At 24.9% G+C, this 16,532-nt stretch overlaps 1 protein-coding gene and 2 non-coding genes across 3 annotated transcripts; all 3 read left to right on the top strand.

The window, feature by feature from the left end:
- The first annotated feature begins 3,112 nt into the window (after nt 1-3,112).
- On the top strand, nt 3,113-3,184 carry TRNAK-UUU (transfer RNA lysine (anticodon UUU)). The gene has a single exon. It is a non-coding gene; the product is annotated as a tRNA-Lys (tRNA).
- A 5,026-nt stretch (nt 3,185-8,210) lies between these two features.
- On the top strand, nt 8,211-8,282 carry TRNAK-UUU (transfer RNA lysine (anticodon UUU)). The gene has a single exon. It is a non-coding gene; the product is annotated as a tRNA-Lys (tRNA).
- Nucleotides 8,283-11,239: 2,957 nt separating this feature from the next.
- Nucleotides 11,240-12,383, top strand: LOC137836486 (uncharacterized). The gene has a single exon (XM_068645175.2). It carries the CDS (start codon nt 11,455-11,457, stop codon nt 12,163-12,165), a length of 711 nt encoding a protein of 236 aa, XP_068501276.1. The 5' UTR covers nt 11,240-11,454; the 3' UTR covers nt 12,166-12,383.
- The last annotated feature ends 4,149 nt before the right edge of the window (nt 12,384-16,532 follow it).

Here is a 16,532-nt window from a genome sequence, read left to right as displayed (position 1 = left end):
ATTGTCTTTTAAAAAGAATTCATATAGTTGTTGTTCAACATCAGTTTTTTGTTCGTGTTTTATTTACTTTTACTTCTATATAGAAAGTTAATCTATTTTTATTTCTATAAAAAGTTAAAAAGTTTAGTTAATTTTGCTTTACATTTTTATTGAATTACAAGGTTTTGATAAATATTTTTTTTATGTTATTCTTTAACATGTCTTTATGTATAAATATGAAAGGTTCTTCAAGATTTTTTTTTTTTATGTTATTCTTTAACATGTTTTCATGTATAATATAAAATATAAAAGACTCTTCAAAAAGATGAATTTGTTTTAATTTGAGTATAATGTTAGAAAGTTGTAGGAATTTTAAATAATATAATAGATTGTGGTTATGTCTATGTGATTATTTATTTATTATGAGGTTGTTAATATATATATATATATATATATATATTATTTTACTTTTTGAAATTAATTTTTGAAAATACTAATTACGTAGTCATGTTTTGTTGATTAAGGGTATTATTTTAAATTATTTTTTTTAAACTAAAAGGTCATACATAAATAGTTATGGTTTAAATTAACGTTTTTATAATTATGGCATAAAATATCAATGTTTTTATATGACCGTGATTTTTTATATATTTTAAGTCACTTTGCTAAAATTGTGATCTTTATTATGTTTTAACAACACTTTTATATCCGTAGTCTATTTCAGTGTTATCTAAAGTAAAAAAATGTTGTAATGTTCCATAAAGGGTGTTATTGTTTTCTCTTTGAAGTTAAAGAGAAAGGTGTGTAATTTTTGTTCATTTACTAAAATTACATATTACCTATTGTTTGTTTTCTTCCTTTTTTTGTCTTTTATTTTAGTTGAGTTCTTTTGTTGTTACTTTGTACCTAAGAGTGGTATCAAAGCTTGGTTTCTGATTGTATTATGTTATTATCACTAAAATAGTGTTATAGAAAAATTTGAGTATGCTCGGTGATTGTAGTTAGTTTGATCTTTCACATTAGAAAGGATTTATTCTTGTTACATGTATAAGTCAGTTTTAAAGTCATGACAACAAATATGAGATAGAGAAGTTTGTCATTGTGAAAACTGAAGATGAAAACCATTTTGAAAAGGACAATTGTGCAAATAAAATTAGACAAAGACCTATGTACATCATGAATCAAAGGTGAAAATAAATTAATCACAATGTTATCGCAAATTTGCATTTAGCAATGACAGATGCAGTTTTATCCAACATTGCAAGGAAAACTACTACGAAGGAGATTTAGGACACTCTTCAAATTGTACAAGGTTTAGTCACTTCACACAAGAATAATCTTGAAGAGGAAATTCTATACTCTTCGAATGAGAGAGTTCACATCAATGATGGACCACATCAACAATATGTTATTTGCCCAACTTTTAGTGACAAATTTCAACATAGTTGAAAATGAGCATGCAGAACTTCTACTTTAGAGTTTAATTGATTCATATGATCAACTCATTGTCAATATAACAAATAACAATATTGATAGGCAACTACAGTTTTAGAATGTTGTCGAAACTATTCTTGAAAAAGAATCCAAGCGAAAACACAAGGTACAAAGGGTGGAAATTTCAAAGCAATCATATGCTTTGATGATAATGAGAGGTTGATCAAGAGAACATGACTCTCTCTAATAGGATTTAAACTCATGATAGATCAAAGTCTCAAAGTAAGAAACATCTCAAATGTTATCATAGTGGCTAAAGAGGGCATGCAAAGAAAGATTATTAGCATAGGAAGAATGGAGAAAAACTAAAATAATTTATTAACATGTGTAATAACCGATTAAAACAAAGAACGTGTCTAAATGATTTTCAAATTCTACTAGAAATAATTATTACCAACTTCAGATAATCAATTAAATCCATTAAGATTTGTTTTTAATTAGCATTTCAAAAAATTTATAAATAGATCTTTTGATTTCACTTGTTGACATATCTGATAATACTTTGAAAAAATAAATTCCCGATCATTTAAGATTGTTCAAAGAATTATTCCAAAAAAGTTATGTTGTGCTACTTAATTTTCTTGTCTTCCTTCTGCTATGTTGTTTTCTAGTAACATCTTCCTTTTTTTGAGTTGCTAGAGTGTTTCCAATTTGTATCCTCTTGATTGTTCAAGAGTTGACTTTGTTGGTTTCTTTCTTGGTGCGATCTAAGGGTAGGACAATCCTCGAGTGTTCAAGAGTTGATCTTGGGTTATTTTCTCTTAGTGTGATCCAAGGGTAGAACATATATTTTCTTGATTATATTCAAGAGTGATCTTATATTGTTTCATGTTTTGTATATGTTTTGCATGATTGTTTGTATTAAACTTACAAAGATAATTCCAGTTATCCTATAAAGCTGAATAATTGAGAATGAATGTAAAATTGTATGTGATTTGAACAGGTATCTTTGGTGTGATCTCTCTTTCTTTATCATTTTTATCTTGTCTTTGCTAATATTTATCAGTCTTAATTTCACAATTAATTGTATTCAATTTTTTAATAAATTTTTTAAAATAGTTTTAAAAAGTATTAATCTTTTAAAAAGGTTTTAAAAACCAATTCACCCTTTCTTGATGGAACTTAGCCTCGCTTTCTTTTCTAACATATTTAACCTTAAATATACAAATATACAAAAGTTTGAATAAAAAATGGAATATCAGACATGGACATTCAATCAAGGGTTGACTCATGAATTCCAACAAAATATTTGCATGGATTCTCGTATTAATGCTTAAGTACAACTCACACACTATACATGTTGCATAACTAATACACTTTCATTGATCAAATAATTAATTCAGTGTCATTACCTATTGAATGTTATTTGTCTAAGAGATAATATTATCATTTAGTTTTATTATTGCATATAAATTTTATCATAAAGTTGAAAATTATAATATAGAGATATAATTATTAGGTTTATTTCCTTCATCCAAAATATTGTAAATAATTAAATAGTTTTTTTTTTTACTTGTGCTACGAACATATGATATTAGACAGTAAATTCACTTCACTGTCACAACCTTTGAATAATAATCATAAGGTAATTCTTCATATTACACTAACTATTAGCGTTTAAAAGAATAATTTTCATAGAGCCGACTTAGCTCAGTGGTAGACCGTGTGGCTTTTAACCACGTGGTCGTGGGTTCGATCCCCATAGTCGGCGTTTCACATTGAAATCTTGATGTTTACATTAAATTTTTTATTTAAATTTAAAAAAACCTAATTAAATTGATATATTAATACGATAAACAATTAAAAAGTCTTGAGTTGTGAAAAGTATATTAATATCATAACTTTAAATTTTCTCAAATAACTCAATTATGGTTATGTTATGACTAAACAACTAATATATGTTATATTTTTTTTGACCTTTAATATACTTACTATTTTAAGGGACTTTTATAATTGATTTAGCTTAAATATAACAAAAAAATTGAGATTAATTTTAAAAATAAAAATATAATTAGTCATTATATTGAAGAGACTAAAGAATTATTTGTATTTAATTAATTATCAACTAGTTAGATTCTAAAGTTGGTAACTAAAATTTTGATAGTTAATTAAATATCAATTTAGATACTATTTATTAATAATAGAAACTAATTTTGAATACCAATAGTTTTTTTAATCATTAAAATAGTATATAATTTAGTTAATGCAGTAATTTTTTTAAAAAATTAGTCTCTATTCAATAATTTTTTTTAATGTATATATTATTCACTATTTAGTTATAAATATTTTTTTTTAAATTAAGAATGGTGTAAACCCCTAAACCAAAATCATTTTCTTTAAGAACACATGTTAATTATATCGATTACGATAAAAAAAATATTTAATATAATGTATGTCTTTTTTTAAATCAATTATACAATTTACATAGAAAATGAACATATCATATTGGTTAAGTTCAGAATCTATATATATATATTATAAGAAAATCATTAAATAAAAATCATTTTAGAGATCAAAATTAATTAGTTGAGTGATTAAATTAGAAACAATTTTAGAGACTAAATATTTAAAATTAACCATCAAGATTTTTCTATTAAATTTAAAATCTAAATAATTGATAGTTAAAACCTTGAAATATCAATTTATAAACTATTAGTTTTGGAACTATAAGAGTTTTGAAACTTCTTATATTTTCTACCGTTAAAATGTTTATGGAAAAGATCGTTGCAGAACTTTACTAAATGGACCCACTACAAAAATAACTTTATTTTCTATATTATTCTATTTCTTATTCTTGTTAGCTATTATTCTACCTCTTAATTAGATTTCATCTTGCAATTAGTCACTTTCACGACAACTTCTTTTTATTTGACTTTTTATTAGCCTTTTTTTCATCAATAAAATTTCTCTTTCATCTTTTCTAATTTAACGATTTTGCGTTAACAATATGTTGTAAACCATTTAATCGTAATTATTAAACATTTTTGCGAATAAAACCTATCAATATTTATCATACTATTTTTCTCTGAATTCAATCTTTTTTATACCAACTCTAATAATAATGAAATGGTTGTCATGAGAGAAGTCTCACATCGGAAAAATATACTTCAAACACTTATTTTTCATGTTATAAAAACAGTGTTTTCTTGAGAAGACATACTAAAATCTCTTTTTAAAGAACTAAGAGATAAAAATAGTATTTTTCTTTAAGATTTTCTTTATATTATTTTTTCCTATTTTGAAATATTGGTATATTATTGATTCCTTTTAATTAAATTAACAACACACTGCATATGTTTTCTAAATCAATGTTGATAATTTATGATGGTTGTTTCTGCTATACCCCTAAATTGCCTTCGAAGTTTTATCAAACACTTTGTAGGTGCTTAAGAGTTCAATCTTTAAACTTTATAAATTTATAACACTTTTTCCAATAAAAAATGACAGATTCTCTTTGTTTATATATATATATATATATATATATATATATATATATATATAAACTATTAGATTGTTTTATATGAGTTGAACATATTTCAATTTATTTAATTTTGTATTTCTAAAAATCATACAAACTCATTATATTATTAGTAGAAAATTATTGTATTTTAAAAAGAATATATATATATATATATTATGTTTTGAAATTTTACTAATTGTTATTTTAATAAGAATTATAGTTGTTGTTCAACATCAGTTTTTTTTATCATGTTTTATAGTCACAACGTTTTATTTATTTACTTTTACTTTTTTTCTTTTTTACTTTTATATGAAAAGTTAGTTTATTTTTATTTCTATAAAAAGTTAAAAAAATTAGTTAATTTTGTTTTAATTTTCTATTGAATTACAAGGTTTTGATAAATAATTTTTTTTATGTTATTCTTTAACATGTCTTTGTGTATAATATAAAAGACTCTTCTTTAACATGTCTTCCTGTATAATATAAAAGGCTATTAAAGGCTCTTCAAGATGAATTTGTTATAATTTAAGTATAATGTTAGAAAGTTGTAGGCTTTTAAATAATATAATACATTGTGTGTAATTATCTATTTATTTATTATGAAGTTGTTAATATATATATATTATTTTATTTTTTGAAATTAATTTTTGAAAATACTAATTACGTAGTCATGTCTTGTTGACCAAATATTATTTTAGATTTTTTTAAAATTAAAAGATTAAACTTAAATAATAATCATGACTTAAATTAACATTTTTATAACTATGACGTAAAATATTAATGTTTTTATGACCGTGATTTCTTATATATTTTAAGTCACTTTGCTAAAATCGTGGTTTTTATTATGTTTTTATTATGTTTTGACAATAGCTTATTTCAGCGTTGTCTAAAGTAAAAAATGTTGTAATGTTTTAATAAAGGGTATATTTTTTTTTCTCTTTGAAGTTAAAGAGAAAGGTGTGTAATTTTTGTTCATTTACTAAAATTACATATTACCTATTGTTTGTTTTCTTCCTTTTTTGTCTTTTATTTTAGTTGAGTTCTTTTGTTGTTACTTTGTACCTAAGAGTGGTATCAAAGCTTGGTTTTTGATTGTATTATGTTATTATCACTAAAATAGTGTTATAGAAAAATATGAGTATGCTCGATGATTGTAGTTAGTTTGATCTTTCACATTAGAAAGGATTTATTCTTGTTACTAAACATAGAGTAGTAGTTTGAAAGTGTATATCTATGAAAATTTTGGCTAGAAAATTGGTACATAAGTGTGTTCATTAATGACCCACCTATCTTTCATGGAAACTTGTCTAATCATTGTTATAATAGACAATATTACTCAGTGAAAATTGTAAAGTCATTTTTAAAGTCATGACAACAAATATGAGATAGAGAAGTTCGTCATTGTGAAAACTAAAGATGAAAACCATTTTAAAAAGGACAATTGTGCAAATAAAATTAGACAAAGACCTGTGTACATCATGGATCAAAGGTGAAAAGAAATTGATCACAATGTTATCGCAAATTTGCATTTAGTAATGACAGATGCAGTTTTATCCAGCATTGCAAGGAAAACTACTACGAAGGAGATTTAGGACACTCTTCAAATTGTACAAGGTTTAGTCACTTCACACAAGAATAATCTTGAAGAGGAAATTTTATACTCTTTGAATGAGAGAGTTCACATCAATGATGGACCACATCAACAATTTGAATATGTTACTCGCCCAACTTTTAGTGACAAATTTCAACATAGTTGAAAATGAACATACGAAACTCTACTTTAGAGTTTAATGATTCATATGATCAACTCATCGTCAATATAACAAATAACAATATTGATAGGCAACTACAGTTTTAGAATGTTGTCGAAACTATTCTTGAACAAGAATCCAAGCGAAAACACAAGGTACAAAGGGTGGAAAGTTCAAAGCAATCATATGCTTTGATGATAATGAGAGGTTGATCAAGAGAACGTGGCTCTAATAGGATTTAAACTCATAATAGATCAAAGTCTCAAAGTAAGAAACATCTCAAATGCTACCATAGTGGCTAAAGAGGGCATGCAAAGAAAGATTATTAACATAGGAAGAATGGAAAAAAACTAAAATAATTTATTAACATGTGTAATAACCGATTAAAACAAATAACGTGCCTAACTGATTTTCAAATTCTACTAGAAATCATTGTTATCAATTTCAGATAATCAATTAAATCCATTAAGATTTGTTTTTAATTAACATTTCAAAAAAATTATAAATAGATCTTTTGATTTCACATGTAGACATATCTGATAATACTTTGAAAAATAAATTCACTATCATTTAAGATTGTTCAAAGAATTATTCAAATTTGTATCCTCTTGATTGTTCAAGAGTTGAATTTGTTGATTTCTTCTTGGTGTGATCTAAGGGTAGGACAATCCTCGAGTGTTCAAGAGTTGATCTTAGGTTATTTTCTCTTTGTGTGATCCAAGGGTAGAACATATATCTTCTTGATTATATTCAAGAGTGATCTTGTATTGTTTCATGTTTTGTATATGTTTTGCATGACTGTTTGTATTAAACTTACAAAGATAGTTCCAGTTATCCTAAAGGTTGAATAATTGAGAATGAATGTAAAATCATATGGATTTGAATAGGTATCCTTTGTGTGCTTTCTCTTTCTTTACCATTTTTAGCTTGTCTTTGCTAATATTTATCAGTCTTAATTTCACAATTAATTGCATTCAATTTTTTAATAAATTTTTTAAAATAGTTTTAAAAAGTATTAATCTTTTAAAAAGGTTTTAAAAATCAATTCACCCTTTCTTTATGGAACTTAGCCTCATTTTCTTTTCTAACACATTTAACCTCAAATATACAAAAGTCTGAATAAAAAATGGAATATCAGACATGGACATACATTCAAGGGTTGACTCATGAATTCCAACAAAATATTTGCATGGATCCTTGTGTTAATGCATAAGTACAACTCACACACTATACATTGCATAATTAATACACTTTCATTGATCAAATGATTAATTCAGTGTCATTAACAATTGAATGTTATTTGTCTAAGAGATAATATTATCATTTAGTTTTGTTCATTGCATATAAATTATAGCATAAAGTTGAAAATTATAATATAGAGATATAATTATTAGGTTTTTTTCCTTCATCTTAAATAGTTTTTTTTACTTGTGCTACGAACATATGATATTAGACGGTAAATTCACTTCATTGTCACAACCTTTGAATAATCATAATATAATTCTTCATATTACACTAATTATAGAGCCGACTTAGCTCAGTGGTAGAGCGCGTGGCTTTTAACCACGTGGTCATGGGTTCGATCCCCACAGTCGGCGTCTCACATCAAAATCTTGATGTTTAGATTAAACTTAATTAAATTGATATATTAATAAGAAATAAAATAATTTCCCCATTAGAAATAAGAAGATGTAATGGCATGATTTTAAGATTTATTAATCAAATTGTGTATGGTTAGTCTTTAATCAAATTGTCATTGACCTTTAATATACTTACTACTATTTTAAGGGACTTTTATAATTGATTTAGCTGAAATATAATAAAAAATTTGAGATTAATTTTAAAAATAAAAATATATTTAGTCATTATATTAAAGAGACTAAATAATTATTGATATCTAAAGTAATTTTTATTAACAATAAGTTTCTAAATTTGTATTTAATTAATTATCAACTAATTAGATTCTAAAGTTGATAACTAAAATTTTGATAGTTAATTAGATATTAATTTAAAAACTATTTATTAATAATGGAAGTATATAATTTAGTTAATAGAGAGTAATTAATTATTTTTTAAAAAATTAGTATCTATTTAATAAAAAAAAATTAGTACTGTATATATATTATTCACTATTTAGTTATAAATGTTTTTTTTAATTAAGAATGGTGTAAACCCCTCAACCAAAACCATTTTCTTTAAGAACACATGTTAATTATATATATATATATATATATATATTTATTAAGTTATAAATCAATGTTGAAATTTTCTCTCTTTTGCTAATTATATTGATGAAATTTATATCAGTATTTCAACCTATAAAATATTTAAAATAAGTGATATAAAAAATATATAGACTAATTGTTAAACAAACTAGAAATAGTTGGATATAACATACGTTTCTTGGGTACGAGTGTTTGTTCTTGGGAATGTTTATTTAGAGACATTTTGTTTGTGTGAGAGAATTAGACAATGAACTTTTGTCTCATAAAAAAAGTTAATTACATCGCTCTCTTTAGAAAGAATTTAAAAATAGCTGGTATACCAGGCCATCAATTAAGTAATATTTTACGTTTAAAATATAATTTTATTTTTTTTCATTATTAAATCCTCGTGTGGATGAAAATATTTTCGGTGGAAAAGAACGTACATTAAAAATAATGAAAAAAAAAACATGTTCCGCCATATTATATAAACTCTGCAATAAGTATTAATATATATATATATATAACTTTTAGTAAGATTGGCATAAAAACATTTGATGATCATTTTTTATTGAAAATGATTCAATCAAGCACAGTTTCAATATTTAAATTTTTTCAAAATAGAAAACAAAAGGTAATATGCAATTTTGTTAATCTTCAAGTTTTGAAAATGAAAAACTAGAAAAAAAAGGAAAATCATAATAAATGAAAATTGATAAGAAAAACGTCTAATATGTCAAAATTATAGAAATATACAACATAAAAAATTTAGAATTATACAAGATAAAAAAAGTTTAAAAAAATGTACTAAAATGGGATGGGTTCGGATTTATTGTGTTTTAGATACCCACTTTGCAATTTTAAAATCTAAATCAAACTATAGTTAACCCATCCAAATGTAAATGGTTGGTTCAAATTGATGGGTTGACTTGAATCTGTGTACATTTCTATAAATAAAGAGCTTATATATGTGGTTTAATTAAAAAAGTGTTAGATCATAAATCATGATTCTCGAAAGTTTTGTCTAAAACAAACTAAGTTTTAATATTTAAAAAAGCTGACTAAAATGTTAGTTTATAGACAAAACATTTGTTAAGAAAAAGATAAATTAAGAAGTTAATGCATTGGATTAAAAGTAATTCATTAAGTATATTATTGTTATATCTTTTACTCCCTTATGCAATATAATTTCTGGTCTACTCAAATACGAAGAAACACTGCCGAAAATAATGAAATAAAAACCAAACTTTAGAGATAAAAAATAATTAGTTATTATAGTGACTAAATTATATACCATTTTAGAAACTAAAAAAATTGGTTTCTAAATTAGTTTATAATATTGTTAAATGATTTCTAAATTGGTATCTAATTAGCTACCAAAGTTTTTGCTACCAAATTTAGAATTTAAATAATTAGTAATTAAAACTTTGGTAGCTAATTAGATACCAATCTAGAAACTATTTAATGATACTAAAAACTAATTTAGAAAAAAAAAATTAATCTTTAAAATTGTTTCTAATTTAGTCACTATAGCGACTAATTATTTTTTATTTTTTAAATTGGTTTATATTTCTTGATTTTCTTGTAGTGAAATAATGATAATTGAATTTTTTTCAAATAGTATGACTTACGGTAGTATTAGAAAATTATTAAATAAAAATTAATTTTAGAAATATAAAATAATTAATTGTTATATTGATTAAATTTGATATTATAAATTAAAAAAAATATTGATATCTAAAATAATATATATTATTAATAAAAAACTATAAATATTTTTAAATTGATATATAATATAGTATAACAAGTGAATTAAAAATGTTTTGGAATAATGGAAAGGAAAGGAAAATATGTGCTGCAAGTCCAATGCAACTGTTAAAGCAAACTATAGTACTGGTTGTGACATGAGCTTGAAGTCCTACAATAATTGACTGAAATTGGTGAAGCAACATCCAAAGCATGCAGAAAAAAACTATTCCTTATGATATTTTCTGGATTGCAATTTTATTTTCCACAGCCTAAATAACTGAATGAGGTTATAGTTTTTCTTGACACCTTGAACCCTTTACCAAAGGATAAAGATAAAGTGTCAAAGGAAAAAGCAAAAGAAGAAGAACTTAGCAGGTATATCTTAAGTCCTTTTGCTTTCTTCCCTTCTGTACTGGGACCAAAATGAATTTTGAACATTTTTCCTCTTTTGTGTTTCATATAAACACTTGGTGAAAAAAAATATGCAGATGCATCATTTGCTCATCTTTTGATTTGTCAGTATCTTTTGCAACGAAAAGGTTTCTATATATTAACTTATACATATTCCATTGTTTGTAAAGAAGTTTATCTGAACATATTTTTAACTTTATAATAACCTAAGGATGTTGTTATTAAATTGCTGTAACATTCTTCATCAGAATTTTTCCCCAAGAAGAATCTATCAGTGAACATCTTTTTCTTTTCAACACCACTAGTTTCCCGCTCTTGAATACCCTCCAAAGCAGAAAACTATAGTTATCATATATACTTACAACATCACTATTTGCTTCACAAAGATTTTCCAAGTTCATCCAACATGGGAAACTGTTTATTGGGAGGCATGGCAGATCCTGAAGCAGTAATCAAAGTCACAACATCAGATGGTGGAATCATGGAATTCTATGCTCCAATTACTGTGAGTTTCATCACCAATGAGTTCCCGGGGCATGGCATATTCCTAAGTCATGAACTGTTTTGCAAACCACTTGGCCAATTTGATGAGTTGATGGCTGGACAGTCTTACCACTTACTGCCACTTAACAACCAGCCGGAACACCCTCCGGCTGGCGGTGACAGCTGCGCCGCCATTCGACAAGGGCATGTTCGTTCTCATAGTGTTCCTACAACCCCCTACCCTCCTCCATACAGAATGTCCTTGGACTACCAACACCACCAAGGAATGAGGTTTCTCAACAAAACCTCTATAGAGCCTTTCTCTTGTAGGACTAGTATTAGTAATACTAGTAAATGCAGCATTGTTACTGGTTCTAGTGGTAAAAGCAGCAGGTTCTGGAAAGTGAAGTTGGTGATAACTCCTCAACGGTTGGTGGAGATTTTGTCACAAGAGGCTAGAACCAAGGAGTTGATAGAGAGTGTTAGGATTGTAGCCAAATGTGGGGTTGCTGCAGGTGCCATTTTACCTGCATCTGCCGCAGCAAGCATAGTGTCTGATCAGTGGAGCCTCTCCACTAGTGGTAGGAGTGCCTGTGATTCCTCTAAGATTGATGCATTGGTGGTTGGCATTTAGTATAATGCATGAAAAAAAACTTAGCAACCCAGTTTCACTCTATCTTTCTGTCTCTACACTTGTATTTGGTTACTTAGCTCCTCTTTTTTATTGTCATATATGTTTCTTTGTTGATTTTGTATGCTTGTAAAAGTTCAGTCTAGACACATTCTGTCATATCATATTTGTATAGTGTGAGTTGTTGTGTACTTATGGTGGTGGCATGTCCAAGGCACAAATGTGTGAACCTTTGCTTGTTTTTTTTCACTGTTTGGAAGAATGCCAAATGAAGCAGAAATTGATAGTTAAACTTCTGCAGAAATGGTGCTTTGATTTGAACCTAAAATGATTAAGTGATATAGCAGTGAATGTTGTCAACATTCTTATGAAATTTTTTAATATCCTATTTTCTCTTTTATTGAGTGATGTTGCATACTTTTTAGCATATTCCTTTTAGTAATTCTTTCATTACTTTAAAAAGAATATTAATAGCACATTAAAAACACTAAATTTTTTATACACTCCATTATTGTATGACATTCCACCCTTATTGCTTTGCAAAGAATGTGTTGTAAAGATTGATCATCCCAATAAAAACAAGTTTTACAATACCATATTCTAGTCTTCCTCTTTAAACTAAATGTTCCTAGGTTGACAATTTTATTAATCTATACCATCATTCTATAACTTTTTTTTATTAATTTTTATTGAATAATTTAATTAAATATCTCAATTTAATACTTTATTATTAAAAACTAGTTATTCTTTAATTATTTAGAAAAAAGTGGTTATGTACTAGATGTAGTCTGCTTGCAGTATAAAAATATCTTGTTTTCGCTTTATCTCTTTAAATTGCATTTTCTATTATCATCTATATTAACTTTGGAAAGGAGAACTATGGTGAGAATACCTATTTGAAATGCTTTATTCTAATAAATTAGTTAAGTTGTAAAGTTTTATTATACTCTATCAAGGGAATAAGTCCCTAAACTATAATTATAACGATATTTTTAAAAAATTAAAATTAGTTAAAACATAATTCAACTTTTTCTTTTTGTGTTTTTCCGTTTTTCACATTCTTTCTTCAATGCCTTATCAACAAGAAATAGAATTATGAGTTTCGTGACTTTGTTATTTATTTCATCATTTCGGTCTTTCTTTTTTTTAGACATAAACATTTATGTTTGTTTGATCTTTTAAAGCTTCAATACATTTTTGTTGTATCACGATTGTCTCCATCTTAATTCTTCATAATCCAAAGTCGTTCTCCACAAAATCTTATCAAGTTTGGTGGTTATATCTTCAATTCTTTGACTTTTATTTCTTAACCCTACGACTGAAATCAATTATTGAGTTAACAAATAACCTAAATTAAGGGTATAATAGAAAATTATTAAGACAATTAAGTTTAATAAATATCTATACTTTTAGAGTATATCATACCACTTCTAGTAAAAGTTTTTCTCCCTTCCATTAGACTATATAACCATTTGATTGACTTCTTCACTAAATAATTTGTTATACATAATTGAAAGTGAGTCATCACAATTTATATTTCATGTTCCATTTAGATTGGTTGAATTATTGTCATATGATTTGATTAACTTTTAAGTCTTTCTTTCTATTTCTATTGTTATTTAACTCTTTTTAAGTTGTAAGGTTATATTTCACTACCTTTCTCCCTTTCTCTTCAAACATCTTTTGCTATCTTTATTTCATTAATTTCATCATTTAGATAATATATTCGTAATATATGAGTTTCTGGTTCACGTTTACTTAAAAAAATTCACAAAAATAAGTATAAAAATAATTTCATCAAACTTAAATTGATTATTGCTATTTCCAATTTTTAATATTTTTTTAATAAGTTTAACTAAGCATTTTATATGTTCTTTCATTCAAATTGAATTTTTAGCTAGTTGTCAAAATAAATAAAAAATCAAATAATTAATATTGGAAATCCCACATCGACTAGAGATTAGAGCTTTTCATAATATATAAGTGGGTGCAAACCTCACCTCATTGAGCCGGTTTTATGGGGTTGAGTTAGGTTTAAAGCCCACTTCTTAACAACTAAAAATTTTATTTTATTGAATTTATTTTTACTATAGAAAACACAAGTATTATCATCTTATAATTTATTTTTAAAATTAAACTTCGTTATGCATTTTTAAAAAAAAATTGGAATTTAGGATTTTCTTTAACCAAAATAAATGTCAATTGTGAACTCTTTTTATTTAGATTAACAATTTTAACAGTTTTCAATTTTAGTTAATGGAAAATGTATAAAGTAATTTAAACTTATAGAAAGCAATAAATTTCAATAAAACAGCTAGATTACAGGAAAAAGAAGTTTACGTTAGTTCATAAAAGTTTTATTTTTTAAACATATATAAAAATAAAGCTTATACATATTTTGGGTAATTCTTTTCATAAACGTTAAATAGTAAATAACAACACTAGAATTAAAATTATTTGCAAAAAGGTCAATATTATTGAAATTAATATTTTCTTAGAAAGAAAATAACTTACATTAGGAAAAAAGAAGAAAACAAGAAGAATTATTGAGATTCAATAATAAGAAAGCAATGAAAAACAATCATTTTGGAACATGCAAAAAAAAGGCAAAAAAAATTGTAAATATGATGAAATAAATAATTTACCAAGGTGCTATAAAGAATTTAAATAAATGAATTAAAAGATAGAAAAAAAACACTTTTTTTAAATTAATAATTACAATTTTAACCTGATGAAACTTCTAGTGTGATTAAAAAAAATTATTAAATTAAAAAGAAAATTAGTAACTATATTGATTAAATTAGATATTATTTTAGATGCTAAAAAAATATTTATGTCTAAATTAGTATTTATTATTAATAAAAAATTTATAAAATAATTTTTAAATTGATATTTCAATTAGCTATTAATATTTTAGCTACTAATATTTTATATTTTAAGTTAATATTTAGAAGACTAATAGAGACGAATTTAAAATATAAAATAATAAGTAGTTAATGGTTAGATATCAATTTAGAGACTATTTTATAAATTTTTATTCAAAATAAAAACTACTTTAAATACCAACAATGTTTTTAGTTTATAAAATAATGTCTAATTTAATTAAATAATAATTAATTATTTTAATCTCTGAAATTAATTTTTATTTAATAATTTTTTTAGTGTACACTTTTTATCTTAAAATATTATATGTAATCTCTATTTATATATTAAACACCACAATTACTTTCCTCCAACATCACATGTGTCTTAAATGAACTCTAACTTATATGTAAATTCTCATAACGTCTTTTCGGATTCTTCCAAGTAATTTCTTTTAACTTTTTCTCAAAAAATAATTTCTTTTTCATCAAGATATGAACATTACTTTTCTTGATTCAAAATTTCTTAACCTTAACCTCTTATTAATAAAAATTACATTAGTGATTACCACCTCAAAAAATATGATGACATCCAATAAATTATTTTTTACCTTTATCTTTTTTTTTTGTAAAAAATCCTTAAAACGCTCTTCTCTTCTACCGATTTTTATATGCACTTAAAAAAGGTAAAAAAAAAATTATATTAATAAAATTTATTGAAGGCTGGTAATGTCATGCAGTGATATCTAACAAGCAAGATTGCTAAAACAATTGTAGTGAGATATTAAGGTTGGAAGAGTTTCTACATAAAAATTGTTAGGAGAGAAAAATATTAAAAAAAAAATGACATAAACTTTACCATAAATTACAATTATTTTATCAACAAATTAAAATTAAAATTATTTAAAAAGTATATTAGATTTTTTAAAAAAATTAACTTAATATAAATTAGTTTTAATTTATGATAATGAAATTGGTTCTAAGGTATAAAATAATGACAAATAGAACTCCTTTGCTTAGACAACCTTGTTTGTAGTCCCAATATCCTATGCATTGACCATCTTTTTCTAACATATTCGATGTGTTGTTTTAATCCAAAGTCCTATGTACAAAAATAAAGGGAATAATCCAATTAGTTTATGAGGCATATAAATTCCATAGATAACCAAGCATGCTTAAAGAATATGCTACCTTCTACATCAACTTTTGGGCCACTAATCAAGTCAACCAACAAAATTCTTCCCACAAAATATTCGTTTTGTTCTTAATAATTTAAAATTTTTATCTTCTCAATATTTATATCCATAAATCAAATCACAAAATTTCGGATATATAAATCCGAAATTAATATGTCATTTCCAGATTTCGTCATCCGGAAGCTTATCCAGAAGCTTATTTGTACAGCATAAACGACTCCTAGATATCAAAATCAATAAACAAACATAAATAATTTATGGATCTCGATCCTCAATACTATTGACACTACATCATTTTAAATATGAAAATTCA

Source organism: Phaseolus vulgaris, chromosome 4 (genome assembly GCF_051622355.1).
Source record: "Phaseolus vulgaris cultivar YP4 chromosome 4, ASM5162235v1, whole genome shotgun sequence".
NCBI classification, from domain to species: Eukaryota; Viridiplantae; Streptophyta; class Magnoliopsida; order Fabales; family Fabaceae; genus Phaseolus; species Phaseolus vulgaris.
The sequence above is the reverse complement of the archived record's forward strand: the minus strand, read 5'-3'. Positions and strand labels throughout refer to the sequence as shown.

Bases quoted from the DNA above. Each gene is read 5' to 3' on its own strand.
- LOC137836486 (XM_068645175.2), top strand. From the start codon at position 11,455: ATGGGAAACTGTTTATTGGGAGGCATGGCAGATCCTGAAGCAGTAATC.